General features: G+C 28.3%; 2 protein-coding genes across 4 annotated transcripts; both read right to left on the reverse strand.

Annotated features, from left to right (window-relative positions):
* Positions 1 to 103: 103 nt before the first annotated feature.
* Positions 104 to 3,951, reverse strand: LOC140672456 (uncharacterized). 3 transcript variants are annotated; one of them, XM_072904635.1, is made up of 6 exons: positions 3,544 to 3,951; positions 1,933 to 2,090; positions 1,735 to 1,846; positions 1,066 to 1,274; positions 597 to 636; positions 104 to 446 (listed from the first exon to the last, which is right to left on the reverse strand). In XM_072904635.1, exons 1-6 carry the CDS (start codon positions 3,648 to 3,650, stop codon positions 350 to 352), a joined length of 723 nt encoding a protein of 240 aa, XP_072760736.1. In that variant the 5' UTR covers positions 3,651 to 3,951; the 3' UTR covers positions 104 to 349. The 3 variants fall into 3 exon arrangements, with proteins under 3 accessions (XP_072760736.1, XP_072760735.1, XP_072760737.1); XM_072904634.1 differs by having other exon boundaries at positions 1,066 to 1,277; positions 3,544 to 3,948; XM_072904636.1 differs by lacking the exon at positions 597 to 636 and having other exon boundaries at positions 105 to 446; positions 1,066 to 1,277; positions 3,544 to 3,943.
* A 4,582-nt stretch (positions 3,952 to 8,533) lies between these two features.
* On the reverse strand, positions 8,534 to 23,639 carry LOC140672615 (uncharacterized). The gene is made up of 10 exons (XM_072904904.1): positions 23,248 to 23,639; positions 22,650 to 22,789; positions 22,239 to 22,405; positions 21,937 to 22,056; positions 21,525 to 21,743; positions 11,173 to 11,327; positions 10,711 to 10,940; positions 9,851 to 10,194; positions 9,111 to 9,178; positions 8,534 to 9,026 (listed from the first exon to the last, which is right to left on the reverse strand). The coding sequence occupies exons 1-10, from the start codon at positions 23,406 to 23,408 to the stop codon at positions 8,804 to 8,806; spliced, it is 1,827 nt and encodes a 608-aa protein (XP_072761005.1). The 5' UTR covers positions 23,409 to 23,639; the 3' UTR covers positions 8,534 to 8,803.
* Between the last annotated feature and the right edge of the window lie 1,868 nt (positions 23,640 to 25,507).

Below are 25,507 nucleotides of genomic sequence, written 5' to 3' on the forward strand. Positions count from 1 at the left end.
TATCTTAATGCTTTATATTATAGATATAAGGAAAGGTATAGATATAAGGAGGGTAAGAGTAAAGAATAAAGATAACTAAGAGTTTTGAATAGCATTGATTTTATTCCAAAGCAAATACTATAAATTGCACTAACTATAGTTTACATGTAGATACTGGATACAATACTTATCGCTTGTATTGCACGTGAAATTAAACGATATCGCCAAAAAGTTTTTAACATTTTCTCTTTTTCTCTTTCTCTTTCTCTCTCTCTCTCTCTCTTTCTATCTTAACGTGAAGGTATTTACAAAGAAAAGAGGAATTGCCGTGTGATTTTACGAAAAAGTTTCGTTGGATGCTCAATTCATATTATCGGTTGTCAGCGCAAGAGTTGTAAGCACCGATCGTCGATTTGGATTTACTCCCAAATTCTCCCAATTTATCCAAGACAAGCGTGCTGTCAGATCTGAAACAATTATCGTAATATTTGACATCTTGGGAAGTCATGTGTTACATTGATTTGTAAGTCAACATGTTGCGAGAATTCATAAGATTGATTTTATAGACAAATGTACATATATTGTAACTTTTTTGATAAATCTGTACAAAAACTTACATAGCATGGATTATGTATTTGATCTTGACATATGATGTAGCTATTTTACAGATGAAAACACACATTTAGTTTCTCGTTTAATTTAATATTAATTTAAAGACCTTTTATAAATATTTATGTGTTGTAACAATAATTGTAATGTAATTTGCAACAAGAATAATTTTATATACAATATCAATGTAAGAAATATTAGATTCTTTAATACTGTTAATTTAACATTAAACTTTATAAATATAAAGCGACAGTAAAATATTTTTTTCTTTACTCGGAAAAATTATAGTAATTTCTGGCATAATTTACATGTATATTTATTCATTTGATAATATCTCGATAATTTCTTGAAAGAAACATATTTGAAATTTTATATGTACGTGTAGTGTGCGTGTATAATCCTTAGAATCCTTAATGTTTTTTTTTCAAATATTTAATTAAAACTGAGCAATTAAAATCGATATATTATAATATATACCGCTTGTGTTCCATTCGGCGCGTTCGCCGTTTATTTCACCCCTAAGGCACCTCTCGACGTACGTCAAAGGATCGAGTCTGGCCGCTAAAACCTCACGCAATAACGCAATATAGGCAATAGCCAAGCGCAAGGTATCGATCTTTGACAGTCTCTTTTCATAGGGAAACGTTGGCACATGGACCCGGAGCTCGTCGAAAGCCGAGTTGATGCTGCTAAAAATTGCAATCACACTGACAATCCGCTCATTTTATAAAAAACATTAAGAACAAAAATTAAATCTTAGAATGCACATATGCGTGTGTGTGTGAGACAAATGATATTGTAAATCAATGTAATATTATAACAGATAAATATGACGAAATAATTTTTTTAATAATAATTTGCAGAAGTGGTTTGTATGTTAATTTACCTTTTTTTTACATATCACTAGCTTTAAGAAATTTGTAGAATCGTGTTATATTATATTTTTGGATTATACGTACAATTGTTTTTTTATTTTTTTTTTTAAATAAAGCCTAAATATATTATCATATTTTATAATTTTGAGTTTTCTTCATTTTATTTCAAAAGAAATAATTTGTTGTACATATATTATTATTTTACTTTGCACATACTTGTGAAATATATATATTAGTTGTAAAATGATTAACTCTTTAGAAAATTTCTTACCTGAGCATACGTTTTCTTTCACGAATATTAGCGGCATGTCGTTGAATTCTGTAAGGGCTACCATTTGGATAATAACCTTCTTCTACACCATTCATCTCCGTGTCATTATGATCTGAAAAAAATTCACACAATTCTATTTAAACAATGAAATGTTTATTAAAATTAAGAGAATTATTATAATTATTTAATGCTCAATACCTGGTGTTGAAACTGGCATGTGGTAGTGCAAGGGAGAATGTGTATGTGGTGACGTGTGCGTGACATGCTGCGTAGATCTTCCTGCATATACACATGAAGGTAATTCTGCCAAATCCTCCTCAGTAATATCATTACTGGGTCCCACAAAATATTGAGTACTGCAAAATTACAATAATGTACAATTGAATAATAAAATAATAATGTGCAATTAATTTTATTAAAATGGAAGATATATATATATATAAATATATAGCTTATATTTTTATTCTAATAAGAAAAGAGTGTGTGGCATATCGTATTCTTTTTTATTTGTTATATTATCCAAACAAATTTAATTGAGTAAAATTGTAAAAAATTTTAGAAAATTTTATATAATTATTAAAAATGATACACACACACATATATGTATGTATATATTTATAATATATATTATTGTTATATTCTGTATATCTTCTAATTTAAATAATTTGTTAAAAATAAATATTATTTTATAATTAGAATGTATTACAATTTATTGGAAAATGTTTATAAAAATATAACTGATTGAAAAATTACTTGAGATTCGTGCATTTAACGAACCTCTTTTCCTCTGAAAAAAATGGCATTTTTATGGATCTAGATTAGCTTAATATTATATAAAATTTAGCTTTTTAAAATTATATGATATATCTCACTCATATATGTATATTTAAATCATACTCTAAATTCTTATTATTTTGTTTTATTACACTAATTCGTTCTGGATAATGTAAATCTTTTACTATATATAAAATTTTTACTTTTATTTATTATTAATATACATGAATCATAATATTTACTGAAAGAAAATAATTTTAAATTTCTTTTAAATAATTTAGTTATATTTAATAGTTTAATATGTAATTAATTTAATATGCAATATTTTGAATTTTATTCAAATAATTGTTTATATTTTCTATGCCTTGTTCACTCAGAAATTATAGCATAGGTGTAGTACATTTGTAAATTATGAGGTAAATAATAATACAACGAAAACTTTCTGTTCTTTTCACGAAAAAAGCTAACAATAAGTATTAATGAATGTAATTAAAATTAAATAAAATATTCAACATTTTTTTCTGGAAGAATAGAAATCTTGCATTATAAAATTCTGATTATTTTTTAATTATAATAAAATTTTAACAGAGGGAAAGGTAACGTACTAGTAACAATTTTCTTATTGTAAATATTCTTCTTTAGCTACAAATTGAACACTTAATAATCTATTATGTTTGTGTATTATTTATAATTATTTATAAAGTCAATATCATTAATATTTGATTATTGAACATCAAAATTTATTATTGAAAATTATAAATTGAGAAAGTATCAGAACACTTTAAAAATAAATTACAAGATATATAAAATATCAAAGAATATACCCACATTCATACCTACACACACATATAAACATACACACACGCGCGCACGCACACACTTATTCACGCACACACTTTGTTGAGATTAATTGAAATATAAAAATTAATAGTCTTTTAATTTTATATCAAATATAGACGAGATTTTTTTTTTAAATTTGACACATGTCAACACATATGTCTAATTATCCGAAGGATAGGGTGAATAAATTAATACCTGGTGCACGCCACCGTGGAATCTGCGAGTCTTGACGTGGGGCCGACCCGATGACGGATCCTTTGGCTCTTATCCTCGAAATCGTACGCGGGATGATGATTCGCCATAATATATATGCGTCTTCACAATTTCATTCGTCGTGAGTATTTCCGCAAATTGAGAATATCACGAATCAACGAGCAGTCCCACTAAATATAAACTGTTACTGTTATTAATTAATATTTTTTTGGAGAATTGCAATTTTTCACAGGTTAATTTTTTAGATCTTGATTTTTTCCGTCGATCTCGTCACGGCCGATCGATCGATCGATAGCTCGAATAAGGATATGAGTACGGAGAATACGCGGGTTTAGACTATCGGTGATGTCCCTGGGGAGGCCGCTTTATATATGAAAAGCACGGGGTAGCACGAGGGATGATCGATACCAACCCCTGGGCGGGTTTGTAGCCAATGGTGAGCCAAGATGCATGTGGGGTGCGATTATCAAACTTGCACGGGATTGGTGGGCGAACGCTCTAGCCGAGGGTTTTATCGGCGGAGATGCAACCCCGGAACGCACCCCCGTAGAAATTTTATTCGTCCCCACCTACTACTCGCTTGTCGTCACCTCGATGATAGACGCGGGGGTGGATTTAGTCACAGGGGAAAGAAGGGCGCTTAGGGTAGCATAACGAGGGGTGGCGGGGCAATTTTTCAATTTCGCCAAACACGGATAAAATATTGTGAACGTTCCTTTGATTTAAAAACGATTTCTTTTTTATCGCTTAATAAAATATTCATGATTAAATATAAAGTCTATTATGGAAAGATTGCGAGAATTATTAATGATTTATAGCAAATAGTTTTAATTATGTTTATTTAAACTTGAGAGTTTTTTTAAATTGTTGGAAAAACTTTAATTGCAAATTTTTCTTATAATTGTGATCGGAATCAATTTGAAAATTGGAATTGTATTTAACGTCTAAAAAATTATCAAATTATAAGAAATGACTAGTTTTTTACTCTTTTACTTTCATGTTATTTTTGTTGAACTGTATTACTGAAAGATTGTTACAAAAATATTATTAATATTGTACATCTTACTTTGGTTTATACTTTACGTTTACAAAAATGTATGTGTCAAAATACATCAGCATAAATCCATTGTATTGCATCTGCAATCGATTTGTATGTTTATTCCAATATCAAGACTAACGATATAAAAATAAGAGAAGACAAGGAAAAACGAAATGCATAAGAAAGAAAGAAAGATGCAATAATATTATAAAACAAGGAAAATTAATTCCTGTATTTACTGTTTTTTATAATATCTCAAGTTATTCTTATTATATTTTATTTTTTATTTATTTCGCAGTGAAAAATTTGTCATTCCTATATCAATTAATTGTTACATTCTTTTAATTAAGAAAGAAAAAATAATTTAATTATCTTTTTTTTAAAATATTGACAGTCGCAAATAAATTTTAATTAGAAAAACTGTGTTTAAATATTATAATATAGGAAATATTAGAAAAATTTAGCACTATAGTTTTCATCGAGATCGGATTTTACAACATAAATGTTTTATTCTAAACGCAAAAAAAAAAATTAAGAAAATGCATCTAAAAACGAGTTATCGGTGTAATCTCGCGATATACACTTTGAAAATTGTTCGTTATGACAGCCTGAGAAAGCATCGTCCAAGATGACATCTGTAGAATAGCGGCAACCGAAATTGATCGGCGACGGTGGTGTCTCTCTTTTAAGAGCGCGATTATTAGCCTTCCCAATAGTATGAATGGGCCAATATTCAAATGAGTCGTGTTTAGTGCACGCGCGACGAGAGAAACGCGGTGGTGCAATTATGCGAGGTGTTAATACGATCACAATGGTGGTTGTACGCCGGGGTTGTACCTATCTACGCCTAGACCGGACGAAGTTTTGTCCCCGTTCGGAACGAGAGAGAGAGATAGAGAGAAAGAGAAAGAGAGCTATTCGCGGTTGATCCTTGCCGAAGGCATCACCGAATTATTATTGGCTGACCCACACAGAGACGATATGCATATAATTAAGCCCTCGAACCTGTGAGAACACCAAGTCTTTATACACAACCCTTCACCGCGAAAGATTGATCCTTTGATAGGCGGATGCTCGATCTACATATTTTGATACTATCTTATGAAAAATCAATTTGAAATTAATATAAGAGAGAGAAACTATACTGAGACTATTGATACTAAATAAAATTATTTTAGTAGCAAAAATGAAAAGAGATTATCCTTTTATCGCATGAAAGTGATAGATGAACTATTTTTAATTTTTCATAACGATTATCAACTTGTTAACATATATGATTGCTTTAAATATCTTCAGGGATGGAAAAGTTACTTTTAAAAAGTAACTAGTTATCGTTATCGTTACTTAAAAAGTAACTATTCGTTATTTTTTTAATGTTAAAACAAGATTAAAAATTAAATAAAAAATAAACTTTTGTAATATATTTTATTTAAAAAATTAATAATTAAAATATTAATAAAATTTTAAAACACACTCAAAGTATAAATAAAAAAATTTTAGTTTGCATTAAATTTATAACTATAGTTAAATACACATATCTGTGTTGATAATTGAAAATTGAATATACGAAAATAGAAAATATAATATGTCATAAATAGGTTCTATATATAAAAAGTGAGTGTTAAATTCGTTACCGTTACTAAAAAAATGTAACTACGTTACCGCTGCAGTTACAGAAAGAAAAAATAGTAACGCCGTTATCACTTTGTTATTAAAAAAAAAAAAGTAACTATAACGGTAACGGCGTTACAAGTAACGCGTTACTTCCCAACCCTGAATGTCTTACATTATTTATACATAAATTTTAGCAAAATTTAGTTTGGTTTACAAACATTGAATTCTAATAAAATAAATTTTCCTTGTATTTTTTGTCAAATCATTTACGTCATGTAACAAACCCAGATGCAACTCGAGTGCATATTCGTTTCATTCGCGCAATCGATCCACAATTACTTGGGAGCGTGCCGTTTCGAGTATCACCATGACAAATTTCAAGTGAGCTTTGTATCCTCACAAACCATTATTTATCTCAATTTGTCGCGTCTGTTTAAGGGAAAGCGTGGCTTCCAAATTAGGTCCAAATATCTCTTTCTCTCTTTTTTTCCTCTTCCTCTGTGTGCTATTTTTCCCCCTCTTCACACGCAATATCGTACGCAATTTATGTATCGATTTTATGTAAATCGCAATGTATTTGTTAATATAAATTTTTGTCAAATACAGATCAAACTTATATAAAATATGAAATAATAAATATGTTTTCATATCTATATTAAACTTTATTGACTTTACTTTATTGCTTTAATGTAATATTATTTTATATCTATCATTTACATTTCACTAAACTCGTGTTTCATGTAAAATACTTATAAGTATATTATATTTATTTATTTATAATATAAATTATGAATGTTTTTATATTTGTATCAAACGTGCTGAATGAATTTGAAACGAATTTTCAAAGTGATCATAATGGAAAACTGTTAATGTTTGGGCATATTCATTATATTTTATATCTTTAAACTAATAATAACAAGTTTCCACAAAAGGAATAATGTAGTATTTTCTAAATTTTAAATTATGTTTATTCAACCAATATATAATTAACACAATCAATAATTGATTTTCCTTTGCATTTAATAAATACAGTTTACACACATACAGAATGTATCACAATTCGTAGACGTCAATTGTGATGCATTCTGTATAAAATCCATGCTTTTCTCAATCATATAACGTAACATACTTATATATTTTTTCTCACAATATGTATTATTATAGTGGCGCAAATCACAAAAAGTAATTATACTTTAATTTTTATTTATATGTTGCAGAGGTGTTGATTTAAAAAAAAAAGATAAATAATTGTTTTCTAAATAATTTTTACTAGATTTATAAACTGTTGAATCGTGGTATTTTTATATAAATTTACCGATGATATCGGAGATTTAGAGAAATTGAAGGTCCATGATAAAGCAATAAACATAAATTACAACGATCAAATATTTCTATTGTTTAACAATAAATGCATATCGCGAGGAACAGATCTCTTGAAAGATCTCGTATAGTTGTCAGAGTCAAATCCACTTCCGATTGGATTTCCTAGGAGAGGCCCCCTTGGAGGAGATCGTCGATATCCGAGCAAACATTTAATTCGCGATTACATTATTTTTCGAGGGGCGAGGACCGGCCGATTACCCCTTGTCAGCGCCAGTGCATCCCCCTTGGCACACACGCACACACGCGTGCCCATCGAACAGTTCTGAACCTCGCTTCGACCCCTCCCCCCTCCCCCGGAATAATAGAGATTTCACGCCGCGGGGCCCACTTCGGTTCTCACAGTAGGGGTCTGACTGTCGAAGGGCTTTCTATTGTCCGACAGTTGAATCTATATTCGCGCTTGTGGCAGGACATTTAATTCGCCGGGCCGCGAGAGCGCGTGCCTCTAAGTATCTGTTTATAGTCTCTGGGGATCAATTTGTTTGCGAAATTATTTATTGGTCAAACGGGTAGACGAGAGAGCGGCGCCTCGCACCGCGAATCTGTTTGATCTGCGATTGGAAACGCGGTTTGGGAAAAATAAACATTACCATTCATGTTTTATCGATTCTATTTATCTGTCGAACGGCCATGTCGATTTCTCGAATCGACGCTCTTTAAAATCGCGGATCTCACAATCTGAATATTACGTAAATACAATATATAATTAATTTATTAAAAATATTGCAACAACTAATAATTATTCAATGTTGTGAATCATCTTCGAAATCAAAAATTGACTTTACAGTTGTTTCTCTAATTAATTCTTTTTTATATTTTGCTTAATAAAAAAATTCATGAATTACGTAATAAATTGTAAGAAATTAATAGTAATAAAAAACACAATGTATTGTGTTTTTTATTGTATTATTTTGATAAGTCCCGTACGAATTGTAATGTTTGTTAATTTCTGTATATCTTTATGTAATAGCTCTTTATAAATTTCGAAGAAAAATTCCACAGAAATAAAATCTATTTAAATTAATTAAAGAATATGATGGTCCATTTGTTTATTTTATTCTTCAATAAACTTTTTCTCTCTTTCCATTAATTTCGCGAAAAGGCTAAAGATATTTTTGTATAAAAAAAAAAATCAAACAAAGTAAAAAATGCACAGTTTTAAAGGAAAAAGGTAAGGAAGAATAACAGAAAGCGCGAGAATATATATTAAAATAAATATATAAAGTTATTCTTGCTATCAGAGACTAAAATATCGTAATTATTTGTCACGAATATACCAGATACCCAACCAAACTTGTGTCCTTGAGTCTTTTTCTCGCCTAGCATCCGGAGAAATTCACCTTTCGGTGAAAAAATCTGCACTCTTCCATTTCCAGCGTCACCCACGATGATATTTTCTTTCTTGTCGATTCTCAATACCTCGGGCGATCTACGAGAATTCAGAACTTAATTTATTATTTCTCTAACAAACTTCTGATCTTGATAAAAATAAATTTAGCAATCTTATATTAACCTAAACAAACCCTTTGCTGTACCAACGTCGCCGATTGTTTGAAGAATTTGCCCATCATGATTAAATATCTATATGCAAAAGATTATATTTTATTTGCTGTGAAATATTTATTTTTTAATACATTAGTGATTATATGATAATCGCGATATGTTTTGCAAGAATTATAATCATTTATCATGTCTTTTTTTAAACTATTTAATTATTTTTAAATTGTACATTATACGAACCTCTATTAAAGATTATGTTTATAAAAAGCGTGATAATACAACATAATAAAGATATTTCATTTATGAGCAATTATTTTGATAGTAAAATTTTAATATTATAATATTTCATTTACTTTATTTCCTACAACACACACACACACACACATACATATATAAATAAAAGGATAAATAATATTAGTTGAACTTTCAATTTATAAAATTTAGAAAAGAACATATTTTATTTAAGAAACGGAAAAAAAATTCGAAAATATTTGAATAATACATAAGCAATAATCAGAAATATTTATTTTAATATTAAAATAATAATAAAATAGTAAAATTTTAATATTATATTTTATTTTATTTATTTCCTACAACACACACACATATTCATATATAAATAAAAAGATAAATAATATTAGTTAAACTTTCAATTTATAAAATTTAGAAAAGAATATATTTTATTTAAGAAACAAAAAAAATTCGAAAATATTTGAATGATATATAAGTAATGATCACAAATATTTATTTTACCTTAACTTTATGATTGCCGGAATCGGCGACGACGATACGAGTTATGGTGACGGCCACGTCTGTCGGTTGATTAAGTTGACTCGCGATAGGGTCAGTTCTATGGAATCTGACAGTGCCCTTCGCGTGTTTACCTTTAGGCCCGATACTGTCCAAATACGTGCCATTTTTCTCAAGGACTTGGACACGATTGTTTCCGGTATCGGCGATGTAGAGCACGCTTCGTTCCGGATGAAATGCGATTCCTTCCGGCGAACGCAGCTCCGATTCTCCATGGCCCTTATTGCACATGCGACGAACGAGCTCGCCCTTATGGTCAAACACGAATATGCAGTGCTTCCACTTATCTGTGAAATATTAAATCGTGCACAAATCAATATTGATAAATAGATGTTCAAAAGAGAGAATTAATTATTTATTTAATTCATTATATCTTGAAACTAAAAATCAAGAGATTACTTTTGAATTGTTTTAAAATCATCTTTAAACTGTGATATTTAGTGAATGCACAATATTTATTTATAATCAATTTTTTAATGCAAAAGTAACATATCATCACTATTACTTTGTAAATATTTAATTCTGTTAGGTAATCTTTTATTAAACGTTTTACGAAACTATATAATAAAATTTCCTGAATGCAATTAATTTTTAATATATTAATATTTTCTGAATTTTTATTAAAATTTTAATAGAAAGGGAATAAAATTATAAAAAGGAATTTCAGTGTATGATTTTGTATTATTTCAGTATGATTTCATTATAATTTTGGTAAAATATTTTCTTTTTAGAAAAAAGAATTTAAAAATGTAATAAAATCAGAATAAAATATCTCTTTTTATTCAAGAATTAAATATCAAAACCTGTCACATATATCTCGTCATTCTCCGGCAGGAAAGCAAGTCCTTGAGGCGCCATCATCTCTTGGTGACGAATCCTCCGCACAACTTTGAACTTCCTGTCCAGAATGACAACCTGTCCTGACCCCGGACAGGTCGTGATAATGTTATCCCTCCAGGAATCAACGGCAAGCGCCGACGGCCGCTGCACTGTGTCACGATTCGCGATAATTTTGAATGTGAAAGTTTTCCGCCTGTTCCATTTTAATTTTTATTTAATATAATCTTATACCGTACAATGTAATATAGTAGAGTAAATTATGCACATTTTTTCGCGAAACTTGGCATAAAATAATATTCGCTTAAACACAAAAAAAAAAAAAAAAAATTAAAAACTTAAAAACGATTCTATACTTAATTTATCTAAAAAAATAAATAAATATGTTAAGTGTAAAAAAATATAAATAAATAAAAAAGTTTGTTTACTTGTGCACAGAGCCCTTGTTTTTCTTGGCAGGCAATTTTTCTTTTTCATTAACTTTCTTAAATTTCATTTCTACCTTATTCAATTCCGATTCCCAAATGGCAATTGCTGCCATTACTTCTGCAGCTTTTCGTTGTAAATCTAGAAAAGCTGTTACCTGAAACGGATACAACACATTTTTAGTACAAACTTAGCACGAAACATTATAATATCACATATATGATTAATAGTGTATTTAATATTAATATTTTTTTATTAATATTTGTTTTATCTATAATCAAAGAGAGAGAAAAAGATATTCAATATAATTAAAGTATTATTGATAAATATCAAGATTAAAAAAGAAGATAATAATAGAAGTGATAATATGAAAACTAATTACAATAATTCATTTTCCAAAAAATACTTTTGTCGATTAATTAAGATCAACAAAAATAAAATCATTATAGTTTAATGCGAGTGTTTAATCAAATAGTATCATTTTCTAATCTGAAAATACATGCAGTATATACACAAAATTAAAATAATAAAAAATTATATAAAAAGATGTGTGTATGTGTGACATTGTTCTCTATCTTATATAATTTATAGATAATTAAAATAAATTAAATCGATATAATGATAAAATTATAATTCAAGTAGACGTATAATTTTGCATCTCAACTTGCTTATAATGCTTTATCATATTATATTATACGTATAATAATTACAGAAAAGTAAATTAAAGAATACACTATTTTAATATAACGTATAATTTTATGATAAATGTTGCCTACAACTTATACACACATACGCATACATATATAAGGGGTACATCCTTTGTGTATATCGCAAAATGACCTGAATTGTCCAAGTTTCAAGGACACAACAATGACGTACATTTCTTCTTTGCGAGCACTTCCTCGCTGATAAATTGGCGAAGGAACAAAAATGAAATATGCAGAGCAATGCAGTTGACGTTCTCCGCCGCAAATCTCGCACAGTGTGCAACGACGCGTCTCTAAATTGCGGCCAATCGTTGGTATAAAGAGCGATGAAAGGAGAGGAGAAGAGAGAAGATAGAGAGCGAGAGGAAGGTGAAGCTTTGTGCTTTCTGGCACTTACGGTACCCCAAAGTCGTACCACTGGCAGTCACGTGGCGAAGCGTGCGGGCCCTTTGTACTTATCTCGGCCCCTTTTCTCTCTCTCGCTCGTCCAGGCCGTTTGATCGTCATGAGGATTGCCACGATTCAACGTGCGAGGACACGTGTATTAAATAGGCTTGGTGGCCTAAAGCCTGTTTGCGTCGGTGATGGACCTCCGACGTTGCGATGATTCGCCAACACCGTAATATGTGACGAGGAATTTTTACGAACCGATTTATTCTATCATCTTGATAAAAGTTATGAGATACAAGCAAATGAAATCACTCAAAAAAATATTTTGCTAATGTAGATAGATTTCTAGATGTCTCAATTAAAATTTATCGCTACTTTTTGCATCTGTTGGAATATTGTTTGTCACGGATAGAATTTATGGCAGCAATATTCTAGCAATACCTCTAAAAAATTTAAATTCCATTGCCAAATATTAATCACAAATATAATTGTCCTTAACAATAGGCCTTAAAGATAGGCATCGCGGAAAAATTTTCTGTCTAAATTACACTAATAGTACGGATATAAATTCTGTCTCTGTCATTTAAATTGATCAAGTGCAAAATATATGCAGTGTCACAGTATTTGCTAATAATTTCTCTGTTTAAGTTAATTTTTTACACCTAGAAAATTTTTGTTGAAATTACAAGATCATTTTTTTGAGTAATGAAATTTATTTATTTTGCATGTCTTCTATTGGTTTTTAATCTTGGGATACATAATCTCTCATCATAATTATTACTTGAATCATTGAGGAGAGATAGAAATAATATTTCTTCTGTAATTGCGTTATGAAAGAGTTTTATATATGTATATTTTCATATATGTATATATGAAATAACGTGTAACATAATTATATCAACGAATTTAAAAAATGTTTGCAAAGTGATATAGAGAAAACCACAGGAATTTTTTTAAAGAATTTGTAATTATATAATATAAGGATATGAAATATTGTGTACGAATGTAAAAAGCACACAGAAACTTAGAATTTAGAACTTTAAAATCAAATAAGATGATTCTTTATAACACATGTCGTAAAAAAAGCAAGGAAGTTACTTGCATTATTAAAAAGCGAAAATTGTTTTTATTATACTTCTAACAACGTTAATTTTTCGACCCATGCTGACTAATAATTTTTTAGTCAGTTTATTATCTATTCTATAAATCTTGAATCTTCTTTTAACATTTTACTATATAAAAAACTTTATGATTTTATTTAAAAAAGTCGCGGTGATCTTGAAATCTTTGTGGCGTTTCTGTCAATCAAATTTTTTATATAGTATTGTAAATTATAACGTCCCTTTCGATTTCATTTGATTTGTACATGTTCAATGTTTTTTAAGTTTAAATTTCTTTTTAATTATTTAAGAAAAACTGATAAATATAAAATATTTGCATACAAGTTTAAAAAATTGAACATATATTGGTCATGAGGCATAGAAAATTAGAATAAAAATCGCCCTTGATGTAAGCTATATATATAATTTTATGTATTTTTTATTACAATAGAAAATGTTTAAAAATATATAGAAGAGAAATTTTATTATTTGTTAAAACGAAACACTTGTTTCATTTTTGTTTAAAATGATTTGCGTGACATTTATTTTCATGCTACGTGCATTCGTCGAGGAAAATCGTTTAAAGTACTTTCACGGTAACTTCAAAGTGCAATGCAAAACGCCTTTGTCGTCGTTTTTTCGCGACACTCAGGTGCGCCGATATATTTCACGCCAATCAGGTAGACAGGGATACGCATGCCGATAAAATGGTTACCCAAGAATCGACATCTCTGTCCGACGATGCGGTGTCTTCTCAACCAAAGCGAACAATAATGTAAATCGTAAATTGAACGAACTATTTCGGTTAGATGATGAAAAATCAAGAGGAAGACAATAATGAGAAACGATGTAATTAAGACATCTTTGGCGAGTCACATTCGAAATTAATGATACGTATTTATCGAACATTCTTCAGCAAGTGTTTTGTCAGACGTTGACGAGTAAATAAATAAATATAAAATGCGTTAATAATTCTTATTATAGTCTACATATAATTACATACAAGTATTAAGTATGTAATTATATATTAATATAAATTTATATATTAAAACAATTTGGCAAGATGATTAAGAAACTTGGCAATCTTTTTATTACTATTATAACAGATTCAATATTACTTTACTAGACTAAAATAGCGAGAAGATAGAGAAATATAATATATAATTTAATAAAGATATATTAATGGTTTATGACGAACAAAAATTTATGATATTTTAATAGACAAAATTCTCTGTTAGAATTGTCATCGTGTATTATTATTATTAATAATAATCCAGAAATTATATTTAATTATTATGGAAAATAGCAAAGAAAGATTATTAAAAAAAACTAATATAAATTTATATATTGAAACAATTTGGCAAGATGATTAAGAAACTTGGCAATCTTTTTATTACTATTATAACAGATTCAATATTACTTTACTAGACTAAAATAGCGAGAAGATAGAGAAATATAATATATAATTTAATAAAGATATATTAATGGTTTATGACGAACAAAAATTTATGATATTTTAATAGACAAAATTCTCTGTTAGAATTGTCATCGTGTATTATTATTATTAATAATAATCCAGAAATTATATTTAATTATTATGGAAAATAGCAAAGAAAGATTATTAAAAAAAACTAATATAAATTTATATATTGAAACAATTTGGCAAGATGATTAAGAAACTTGGCAATCTTTTTATTACTATTATAACAGATTCAATATTACTTTACTAGACTAAAATAGCGAGAAGATAGAGAAATATAATATATAATTTAATAAAGATATATTAATGGTTTATGACGAACAAAAATTTATGATATTTTAATAGACAAAATTCTCTGTTAGAATTGTCATCGTGTATTATTATTAAATAATAATCCAGAAATTATATTTAATTATTATGGAAAATAGCAAAGAAAGATTATTAAAAAAAACTAATATAAATTTATATATTGAAACAATTTGGCAAGATGATTAAGAAACTTGGCAATCTTTTTATTACTATTATAACAGATTCAATATTACTTTACTAGACTAAAATAGCGAGAAGATAGAGAAATATAATATATAATTTAATAAAGATATATTAATGGTTTATGACGAACAAAAATTTATGATATTTTAATAGACAAAATTCTCTGTTAGAATTGTCATCGTGTATTATTATTATTAATAATAATCCAGAAATTATATTCAATTATTATGGAAAATAGCAAAGAAAGATTTAGAGAAAAACCTATATTAAAGAATTATATGTTATTATTAAACTGCGTATGTATTTGTGGAAAAGTGCATCTTGAACTTACTTTCGATATCATATACTTTTGATTTCCCGTTATGACTGATAATTTGCAGCGACACCGCTTCTTAGCGGTTCTCGATGCATAAAATTGAGCCAATTTGAAAATCTGGATCCCCCTTCCTCTAAATGCAGTCACAGGAGCCCCACATGCTTTTTAACCAGCCCGATATAAACATACATGTTGGAATTAATGATACACCGTTTAGTTACGCGTCAGTTGATTTTCCCAGGACGGCAGCTTTGTGCATTTTAAGGGTGGGGAAGAACAGAGAGAGAAGAAGACCGTGTCTTAGGGGGTTCGACACACGCTCTTCAATATGTCACTGTGGCTAATTTTAGGGGCCAACTACCGGCCACTAGCAATTCGGGGCACCCCTTGATCCCCAAAAGTGAAAGGGACATATCGTACTTTGTAACAAACTATGAGCGATCCCGTTGATTTTTCATTACATTGGAAACGTTATCAGTACAGGAAATAATGGTGTCATACTACTTTCTTGTATCAATTGTAATCAAAATGTATTACGAAAGAATTAAAAAGAGAGAGAGAGAGAGAGAGAGAGAGAAAGAGAAAGAAAGAAATTAGCCTTGAAATTGTTACTTTTATATTTTAAATTATAAAAAGAGATTAAAATTTTTAAAACCAAACTTTCAAATAAAATTATACTAGAAAAATTATATTTCATAGCGAGGTCTGAAATTAAAAATATAATAAAATTGTTTTCCGACATATCTGATCATTGGCTCTATTATGACTATCAGATTATGGATATTTACCTACATGTTTTACGTTCATAAATGTAGAAATTATATTTAAACAACATGCGTTTGTAAAATAAAAAACAAAAATAAAAAGGACTGATAATTAATGGTTATTATACATTCAATTATCTTGTAATAATATTAAGCAATTTTTTAACTAATTACATACATAAACATATTTTCAGTTCGTTATATTAATATGAATTCTGCAGAGATAAAGAGAATTAGATAAATATATTAAATAATTTAATTTTACATATCTTAAACTAGATCGATTTCGCGTGATTTCTTTTATGCAAAGTTATTAGTATCTGAGATACAGTTACTGATATCTTTAGTTGTTGTTATTTTTTGTAAATTAAAAAAAGGAAAAAGTATCACTTTAATATGTCAATTATTTGAAAACAATATCCAAGATATTTTTAGTTTCAAAATAATTTTTAAGAATTACAATTACTTTGTGTAATAAAAAAAATAAATTTTGAGTTTTTTAATTGTAGATTATATTGAAAGATATATAATCTCTGATATACGTAATGGAGTTAATCATTACATGCGTTAAAAAACAATTATTATATCTTTAGTTTAACACTTGAAACTATTATATAAGATTTTATTTTTAAACTTCTTCCAAAATAACTATATTTAAAAATGTATTATCAAAGTTTGATTCGTTGCCATATAATTACATTCGATGAATGGAGTATCGAAAATCACTGCATCATTGCAGTTCGTCGTATTATCGGGCGACGACTCGTCATCGCCGGCAAGTGAGTGACTCCGGCGAATGATTCGGCGGCGCGTTACATAATTGTCAGGCTAGTCAGTCATCGGGCGAATTTTCCAGGCACGGCAAATTTCGTGCTAACAGGCGCGGCAATAAATTATAAAAGATGATCGGTAATTAACAGTAACTGCAACTGGATAGCGTTTATGCCGCCGCTATGGAATATACGCCCGATGCCTGTAGCTGACTCTTTATGGTAGGGTGTGCTTATGACGTGAATTATTAGCCCTTGGGTCCTGCAGTGCCTTCGGGCTATGTGTATACACGTATATGCTCATGTATGATGTGTTTCTCCCCTGTGTATGTGAGTACGGGCGTGGCCTGACGAGGGTGTCGGGCGTGGCTACGAACCAACCCCGAAAAAGCCATTCTAGAGAGAAAGAGAGAGAGAGAGAGAGAGAGAGAGAGAGAGAGAGATAAGAGGAGAGAGAGGACGGGGAGAGAAAGAGAGGATTGAACGAATATACACTGTGAATTGATTCAGGATGGATCCCCCATTTTGTCCACGTGTACAATCTGTAAAACCTTCTTTTCTTGCTAGCAAAGCGCCTTGAAGCAACCGAGATGTAATATACTTTCTTTTCGTAAATGTTCTTCACTATAATCGATTTAGATATGTTAAAAGATAAATTTTTAGAGGCGTCTAAATAAAATAGACGGAAAGAAAACTCGATATACGAAAAAATGCTGATGATAAAATGTCATGGTGCGCACAAAAAACTTGCGTGAAACTTATTTACCGAAGAAATATGGCAAATGAATTAATAAAAATACGATAGTTATCTTTTAGCTTTTTAATAAATATTTTGAAACCCAACTTTACTTAAAAAAACATCGAATTTAAAATTTAATCGTCAATATTTAACATCAAACTTTACGCTTACTTTGCGACATATGATTTCTCTTATAAAGTTTTAAGAGAAATTTATTTTCAATTTGTCGACTAACTTTTAACTAAAAAATCGTCATTTTGTATTTGTGTCATGTATGTATATTGTATAAATGTATATGTCTATATGTGTGTATGTTGCTAAAGGAAAATATATTTTATTATAAATAATTATCAAAAATAAACCAAGGCACTAACGTCTAAAATGGATTTGGACGAAAAAGTTAAAAAATTAAGAGTTAAAAAATTAGAATTAAATACATATTATACAGTAATTTAAAGTCACATTTTTGTATTTAAAAATGTGCCGGCAATGTACCTGAATAAATATAATAAAAATAAAATTAAAGTGTTATAAATACTATATAGAATGTGTTCCAGAAAATATAAGATTTTTGGCTAGATAATCGTTAGAAATTTATTTGTTGACAGCAATGGTCATTTAATATAAAAAATTTAATTAAAGTTTTGAAGCGGAATTAGAGATATAAAAAACAGATATAAACAGATGATAAAATGTTTACTTTTCATTAATTTTACCAACGAAATTTACATTTAAAAAATTTAATATCTGACTTTTACTAGGACAGAGAAAATTAACGTCAAAAGTAAAATAATCGTAATAAATAATTGTCCAAATTTTCTTTCTATTTTTAATTTAACTTTAATTTTCTTAACGTTCATGAATTTCGATTTTTGCTTATTTTATATAGAAATTAAGCTCCTACTTTTGTCAAATAAACAGTAAGCAAGCGGTTTTCAACAAAACTATAGATTAAATAATTTTAAAAGAGTGATCTGATTAAAGTAGACTGTGATTAAAGTAGAGAATGTTAGATTGAAAATTTGTGATCGAAAGAAACAAATAAATTTTGACTCAAGCTGTCTACAAAGTTTTGTTGTTTTCTCTAAAGCATCGATTTATTAATTTATTTGGGAAAAATATATGGATTTATATTTGATAAAAGTATTATATTTTATTGAAATTTCTAGAATTCCGTATTTTCGTAATGGAATACAATGGCGACGGAGTCGTGAGTGTATCTCATTATTTGGTTTACTTCTTGGCGGGGTGGAGATCTTCGATATCTTGGGGATGATGGCGGTGGAGTGTGCGATATAGGCGAGAGGGGAGAAGAAACGACGTGGAAGCGAGAGAGAGAGAGAGAGAGAGAGAGAGAGGGAGAGGGATAGAAGGAGGAAAAGAAGGAGGTGGAGAAAAGCCACGTTGCGGAGAAAGAGACAGGATTCGGAAAAGCCTTCGCCATCGTACCAGACCGCCGTGTCTGCGTTTGTACAGTGGTAATGGGCTGTCAGTAGCAGACGTTCGTTGCTCGTGCCTTATACACCAACACCATTATTCTCCTGCTATCCCGGGTTAGGTTCTATCGGTTCGCAAACCCGCTCTCATCCCATCCCTCTATCTCTTTCCCAGCTACGCGGCGCATTTCTCGTCGTTACCCCCGGTTTTTTTTTACTCGATTTAATGCCGGTATTCTTTTGGATACAAATGTGACTTTTTAACATTTTCAATCTGCCTATAATATTTATCTAATTTCTCGGACTCTAACTCTCTGATACTTTTCATCAAAGTCTAAAGCCATTTTTTAAATGATTCAGTGTTATTTATTTTTCATAATTATTTATGTAATAAAATTTATTTTTCTTTCCTAACACACACATCGTGTACATATACACACGACACAAATACAAGATGAGGATTTTTTTAGTTTAAAAGTTTGCTGACAAATTGAAAATAAGTTTCCTCTGAAACTTTATGAGAGAAATATGTCGCAAAGTACGCGCAGAGTTTAATTTAAAATTTTGACAATTACACTTTGAATTAAATTCTTTTGAACATAAAGTTTTAAGTTTCAAAGTGTGTAAATTTTTATTAAAAATTTCAAGATAAGATTTTTTTATTTAATTGCTAAACATAAATTTTATATTAATTAACCAACTTCTTTTTCTTTTCAAAATTAAAATTAAAAGAGAAAAATATTTTTTTCCGTGCATAGAAAATAATAAAGTCCTTTAATTAATTAGGTTTTATTTTATTAATTTCTTTATAATAGATTTTTCGCAGATAATATGTATCATGTTTTACTACTTACTCTATTAGCAATCAGTTCAATTTACTCTATATTTTATTTATTATATTTAACGGAATATTAATTGTGCAATATTTTTTACGTCATACTTTGCGATATTTCTCTAGCAATAAATTTCACACGATTTTTTCTGCTCATTATAATGTTTTTATTGTATCGTCAGCATTTTTCCGTCTCAAGTTCGCTTTCTGTCTATCTTATTGGCTTTGCGGGAAACGATGAAAATTCCGACCAAACCCCGCTGCCGGTTCTTTCGCCTCGGCTAGCCCTATATATTCGCCATTCTCCCCCTCCTCCTACATACCTTCCACCTCTCAAGTAATCAATACTATGAGGCATCCTGCACAAGACAGGTACGGCGCTGGTCCAGATTTTAGAACCAGAGGAGAGACCGGGCATAGTATCTCTCTCTCTCTCTCTCTCTCAGAAAGGCCGAAAAACTCAGTTTATGTTATCTCAAAAGAGAATTATTTCATAAATGTACGTATATGTAAATTATATTTGGATTAAATACAAATTTAATAATTTTTTATATCAGGGCAAAATCAACACGCAGTATACAATAAATATATGTCAAAGAAGAATATCTTATCAAATTTTTTTTATATACTGCTTTCTATTCTCTATTAATTTCTAATAAAATGTTACGCAATGTAAATCGCAAGTTAATTAAATGTTTATCAGTGTTTTAAAATTTCTATTAAAAAATGAGATAAAAATCAAATGTAGAAAACATAATAAAAAAATTTTTTTAATTTTATATTAATATATATATTAATATATACGTGTAGAGATAGCATTGGAACAATGCTAAAAAATTTGTGTTAAAATGCATAATTTAAAATAATAATTTTGTAATTCAAGTTCTTTATATAATTTTTTTTAAACGTATGGTTATATTAAGTTTATATTATTCCTCATTCTATTTGATAAGAATTTGCATCATATATTTATGTAAATACATCCCTGCGCGTATAAATTATAAATAAATATTTAAAATATAAAAGATCAAATTTCTGAAATGCAATGTTCAAAACATACATTTTATATAATTGAGAATTATAAAATAAAAGCTCTAAATAATTGAAATTAAATTAAGAAATGACAAATAAGAGTTGGCGTAATAAGTGAAGCACATAAACGTTTTTTATTTTAATTTGAAGGTATTCATATAAATTAAAACTTTTTGGACTATTTTCAACATAATTTTACTCACAAACATTATATATAATAATGAATATAAGTAAAATAAATTTAAATTGATGTCATATAGTCGAGTACAAAATAAAAATTCAAAATGTTATCGTACCTTGTTCTCATTATCAGGCAACGCATCATATGATTCCTTCTGCTCCTTTATCTCTACCTGAGCTTTGTGCATCCTTTCTCTAATATCTCCTACTGATGTTTCACCTATAATAACTATACGTTCAACCTTCTTAATCTGATTCTCTCTTTTTTTATTGAGCTCAATTATTTTGCCCTCTATGTCCCTGTTGATAAACTCTTGTATCTCGTTTGCTTTACTCTGCGACAAAGAAATTAATCAATCTCATCGTATCTGTACACAGTAATTTAATAACAAAATAAAACATCATCCGTTCAATGCTTCAGACGTCTTTCGCGTCATTACGTTTAAAAGACATCTGATTCTTTTATTATAAATAATATACAGGTGTCTTTTAAACATTTTTTTATTCCAATCAATAAACAATAATTACCTGAAAATTGATGATTTTATCTTCAAATCTCATCGCTGATGTCTCAAGATCTCCATTTATATTACCTAGTTCCTCTTTTAAATCATCAACATGACTTGTCCAGCAGACATCGCAAAATCTCTGTGAGAATATTATATAAATATTATTAACTGTTTATTAATGTAATTTTATTACAATTATTTTAGTATGAAGGATATAATTCATGAAAAGATTGATAGTAATAGTTTTCTGCTGGTTGCAAAAATGCAAACAATTATCGATTATGTTAACTTCAAAATATTATATGTTCATGAGTTACTTACACGTTTACAGTGCTTACACTTATTCTCGCAAATTTCACCGCAGGTACGGCATTTTTTTTCTCGGATTTTTGGCGGTAAGGGTGCAAAACTTACAGCATTCTTCGACTCTTTCCTATCTGTTGTACGGATTACTACTACATTGCAGACCGGACAACTAGTACTGTCCTCTAAAATACGCACGATTATATATATGTCAAACAGTAGGATGTAAAATTTAAAGCCAATTATAACATTAATTATAACTTTAAATTAAAATAATATTATACAAAAATAATCAAGTACTTTTAACTAACAATAAATTAAATAGGTATAATCTATAGTGCTCAGAATGTTTTTTTTTTTATAATTTGATCGGTTTGACTGACAGAAAATAGTTATTTATGTAAAAATAATATTTTCAATTTATTATACCTTTTTTATATGATATCATAAGTCGATTTTTGAAACATTGCAGGCAAAAAGTGTGACGACATTTCATCATTTTGGGCGATTTTATCTTGCTCTTGCATACAACACATTGCGATACATCAATAGCTGCAAGCGAAGCCGTCCTATTATGAAATAAATTAGTAAAATTTAGTGACACAATAATTAATAATTGTAAAATTAATAACGATTCTAATAAAATATAAACAATATTTGTCTAATGCTGTACACTTGTTGCACAAGAAAAGAGCAATATAGCTTTATTTATAATGAAATAATACTAAAGGCGTAAAAGAGCCGAATATAAACAATGTAATTAGAATTAACTAAATAATTAAATAATTTATTATTACATAAATGAACTACAATATATAAGAACAATATAATAGCTTATTTATGTTATCGTTGCAAATTTAGTCAATTACATCTGAATTATAATATATGTGTGAGTATTGTGTGATGTATATGAAAATCTTATTAATACATATATTTATTAAAAATATAAATTATGTATGTATATGTGTGATAAATTATATATAAAATATTTAACAACTTAGTAAAATAAAATATTTGACGAACATACTTGCGATGACGCATATTTTGTTTTCTTGATAAAAAATTGTTAAATTCTATCGATTTTCTGTCAAGGGAAGCAGATCTCGGTATCTGTCGTATCTTCTGTTTCGAGTTCGACACAGTAACATTTTCTAGATTTAACGGATGTGGCAATTGTCGCTTAACCATTGTGTTTTTTATACTTTAAAATTATATTATAATTAAGAAAACTTGAATTCTTTTAGAAATAGTATTCTTTTTTAATTATAAAGATAATTTACTTCACTACAGAAACATATATTCACTTTCAATTTTGTAATTTTCACAATAATATATAATTCACAGTGAGAAATCGCACAAATTATATGAATATTGATACTTTAAATATTTACGATGTTTTTTATGTTAATTTTTTAATTATGGGATGTTATGGTTCCATTTCGTCGTATATCTCGATAGAAACTGATAAAAAATATTGGAGCGATTTATCTCATCATCGGCTATCAATGTAGTAACAGTGAATCATTTATCGCGATAAGATAAAAGTTGTCACAAAAATCGTTTATTTTCAATTTGATAAAATTAGAAAAGTTATAAAAAGTATTTTTATTTTGAATCTTGCAAATTATGAATTTATTTATATAAATATATTAGAATAAAGAGTAAAAACACACACACGTGCGCGCGATTATACATATAAAATGATAAGCAATATTCTTTCTCCGATTTTTTTAAATACATTTCATTTCGAGACGTAGAAAGTAAATCATCTCAAAAAGATATATCTTATATGTCACTCTTACATATTCTATTTTTAATTTAATCGTATTATATTCGAATGCAATGTGTGTATATATTCAGAATATTTTACCCTTAAAAAAATCTCACAAAGATAAAAAAAGTACGCCAAAACAAAAATATTTTTAATAAATATCCCCCTTATTTGTTCCCAGCTTGTATGCAACAAAAAGTTTAACCATAAAAATGTGTTATACACAAAAATACTGAAGCTTTTTATAAAAAAGTTTTTTCTTTAAGATGAAGCCAGTTAAAAAGACATCTTTACAAATAAACAATAAATATTTCAAAATGCGAAACTCAAAAATATGTAGATATTTAAATTAAATATGATAAAATTAAATATTAAATCAAAATATATGTCACTCTTACATATTCTGTTTTTAATTTAATTTATATATATCCCAGTAACTGAAATATTCCATTCGTATTCCAAAAGTTTTGTATATCCTGGAATAGTAGAAAAATGTTCATAGAACGTTCAAATAATTATGAAATATTCAGAATATTCTATAAACATTACCTGTATCAGTGTAAATTTTGACATATGTATAGAACATAAAAAATGAAAGAAAAAATAGAACAAAACGGTATACAAAATGATAAAAAAATTAAAACATTTTGTGCTTATTTGAATATTCTCTGTATATTCTTTAAATATTCCGGAATGTTTTGGAATAATCTTGGGATGTTTATTTTGGATTTTAGGAATATATTTTATAAATATTTAGTCTTTACTAGGATATATAAATTTCTCTGTACTAATTAGATATACAATAAAAAGTATTTAAAAAAATATGTAACGTATATATATATATTTTAAAATATATGATAATTTTTATTGTTCTCACAGGCGATGGATGTTTTAGAATTGATAACTGATAATAAGAGAGAATCCATTGACGATTTGAAACGAAAAGTGATTGCAGGCGACATAATAAGAAACCAACATATAAAAATCTGCGACATTATACTTAAAAATATATATCGCTCTAATACTCGCACAATAGAACTTGCCCTATAATTTATTAAAAATATTTTTTACAAGGTATATTTTTAGAAGATATAAAATATTCTAAGAATATACCTTATTAAATATTATATAATATTATGCGCTTATAAGGTGATAGAAAGAGTAAAATGAACTGAAATAATTTCAACAATATAAAATATTATAATAAAATATTGTAAAAAATATTTTTAATAAATTATTACCGTTTAGAAAATTAAAAAAAGTATTCAAAACTCTTTTGTGTGAAATCTACCTTGGCAAGTATAACATGTGACAAAAGACAAAATGTGTCATTGTATCTTTTTTCCACTAAATAATAATAATAGAATAACGTACTGTATTGTTTGCTTTTTGTTGAAAATTAAAGTTGTTTATATCCTTGTTTATATCGGAACCGCTATATGTAATCACTCATTGTTAAGGCTCTTTTCATGTTAACGCTCGACAAAGTGCTCGACGTTCATTGGCTCATTTTTAG

Source organism: Anoplolepis gracilipes, chromosome 13 (assembly GCF_047496725.1).
Source record: "Anoplolepis gracilipes chromosome 13, ASM4749672v1, whole genome shotgun sequence".
In the NCBI taxonomy this organism is placed as follows: domain Eukaryota; kingdom Metazoa; phylum Arthropoda; class Insecta; order Hymenoptera; family Formicidae; genus Anoplolepis; species Anoplolepis gracilipes.

Coding starts and splice junctions, on each gene's coding strand:
- LOC140672456 (XM_072904634.1), bottom strand. CDS start 3,650: ATGGCGAATCATCATCCCGCGTACGATTTCGAGGATAAGAGCCAAAGG. Junction 2,091..3,543: donor TCCACGGTGGCGTGCACCAG/GTATTAATTTAT, acceptor GTAATTTTGCAG/TACTCAATATTTTGTGGGAC. Junction 1,847..1,932: donor CATGCCAGTTTCAACACCAG/GTATTGAGCATT, acceptor AATTTTTTTCAG/ATCATAATGACACGGAGATG.
- LOC140672615 (XM_072904904.1), bottom strand. CDS start 23,408: ATGGTTAAGCGACAATTGCCACATCCGTTAAATCTAGAAAATGTTACT. Junction 22,057..22,238: donor AGTGTAAGCACTGTAAACGT/GTAAGTAACTCA, acceptor ATATTCTCACAG/AGATTTTGCGATGTCTGCTG. Junction 9,027..9,110: donor ACAGCAAAGGGTTTGTTTAG/GTTAATATAAGA, acceptor GAATTCTCGTAG/ATCGCCCGAGGTATTGAGAA.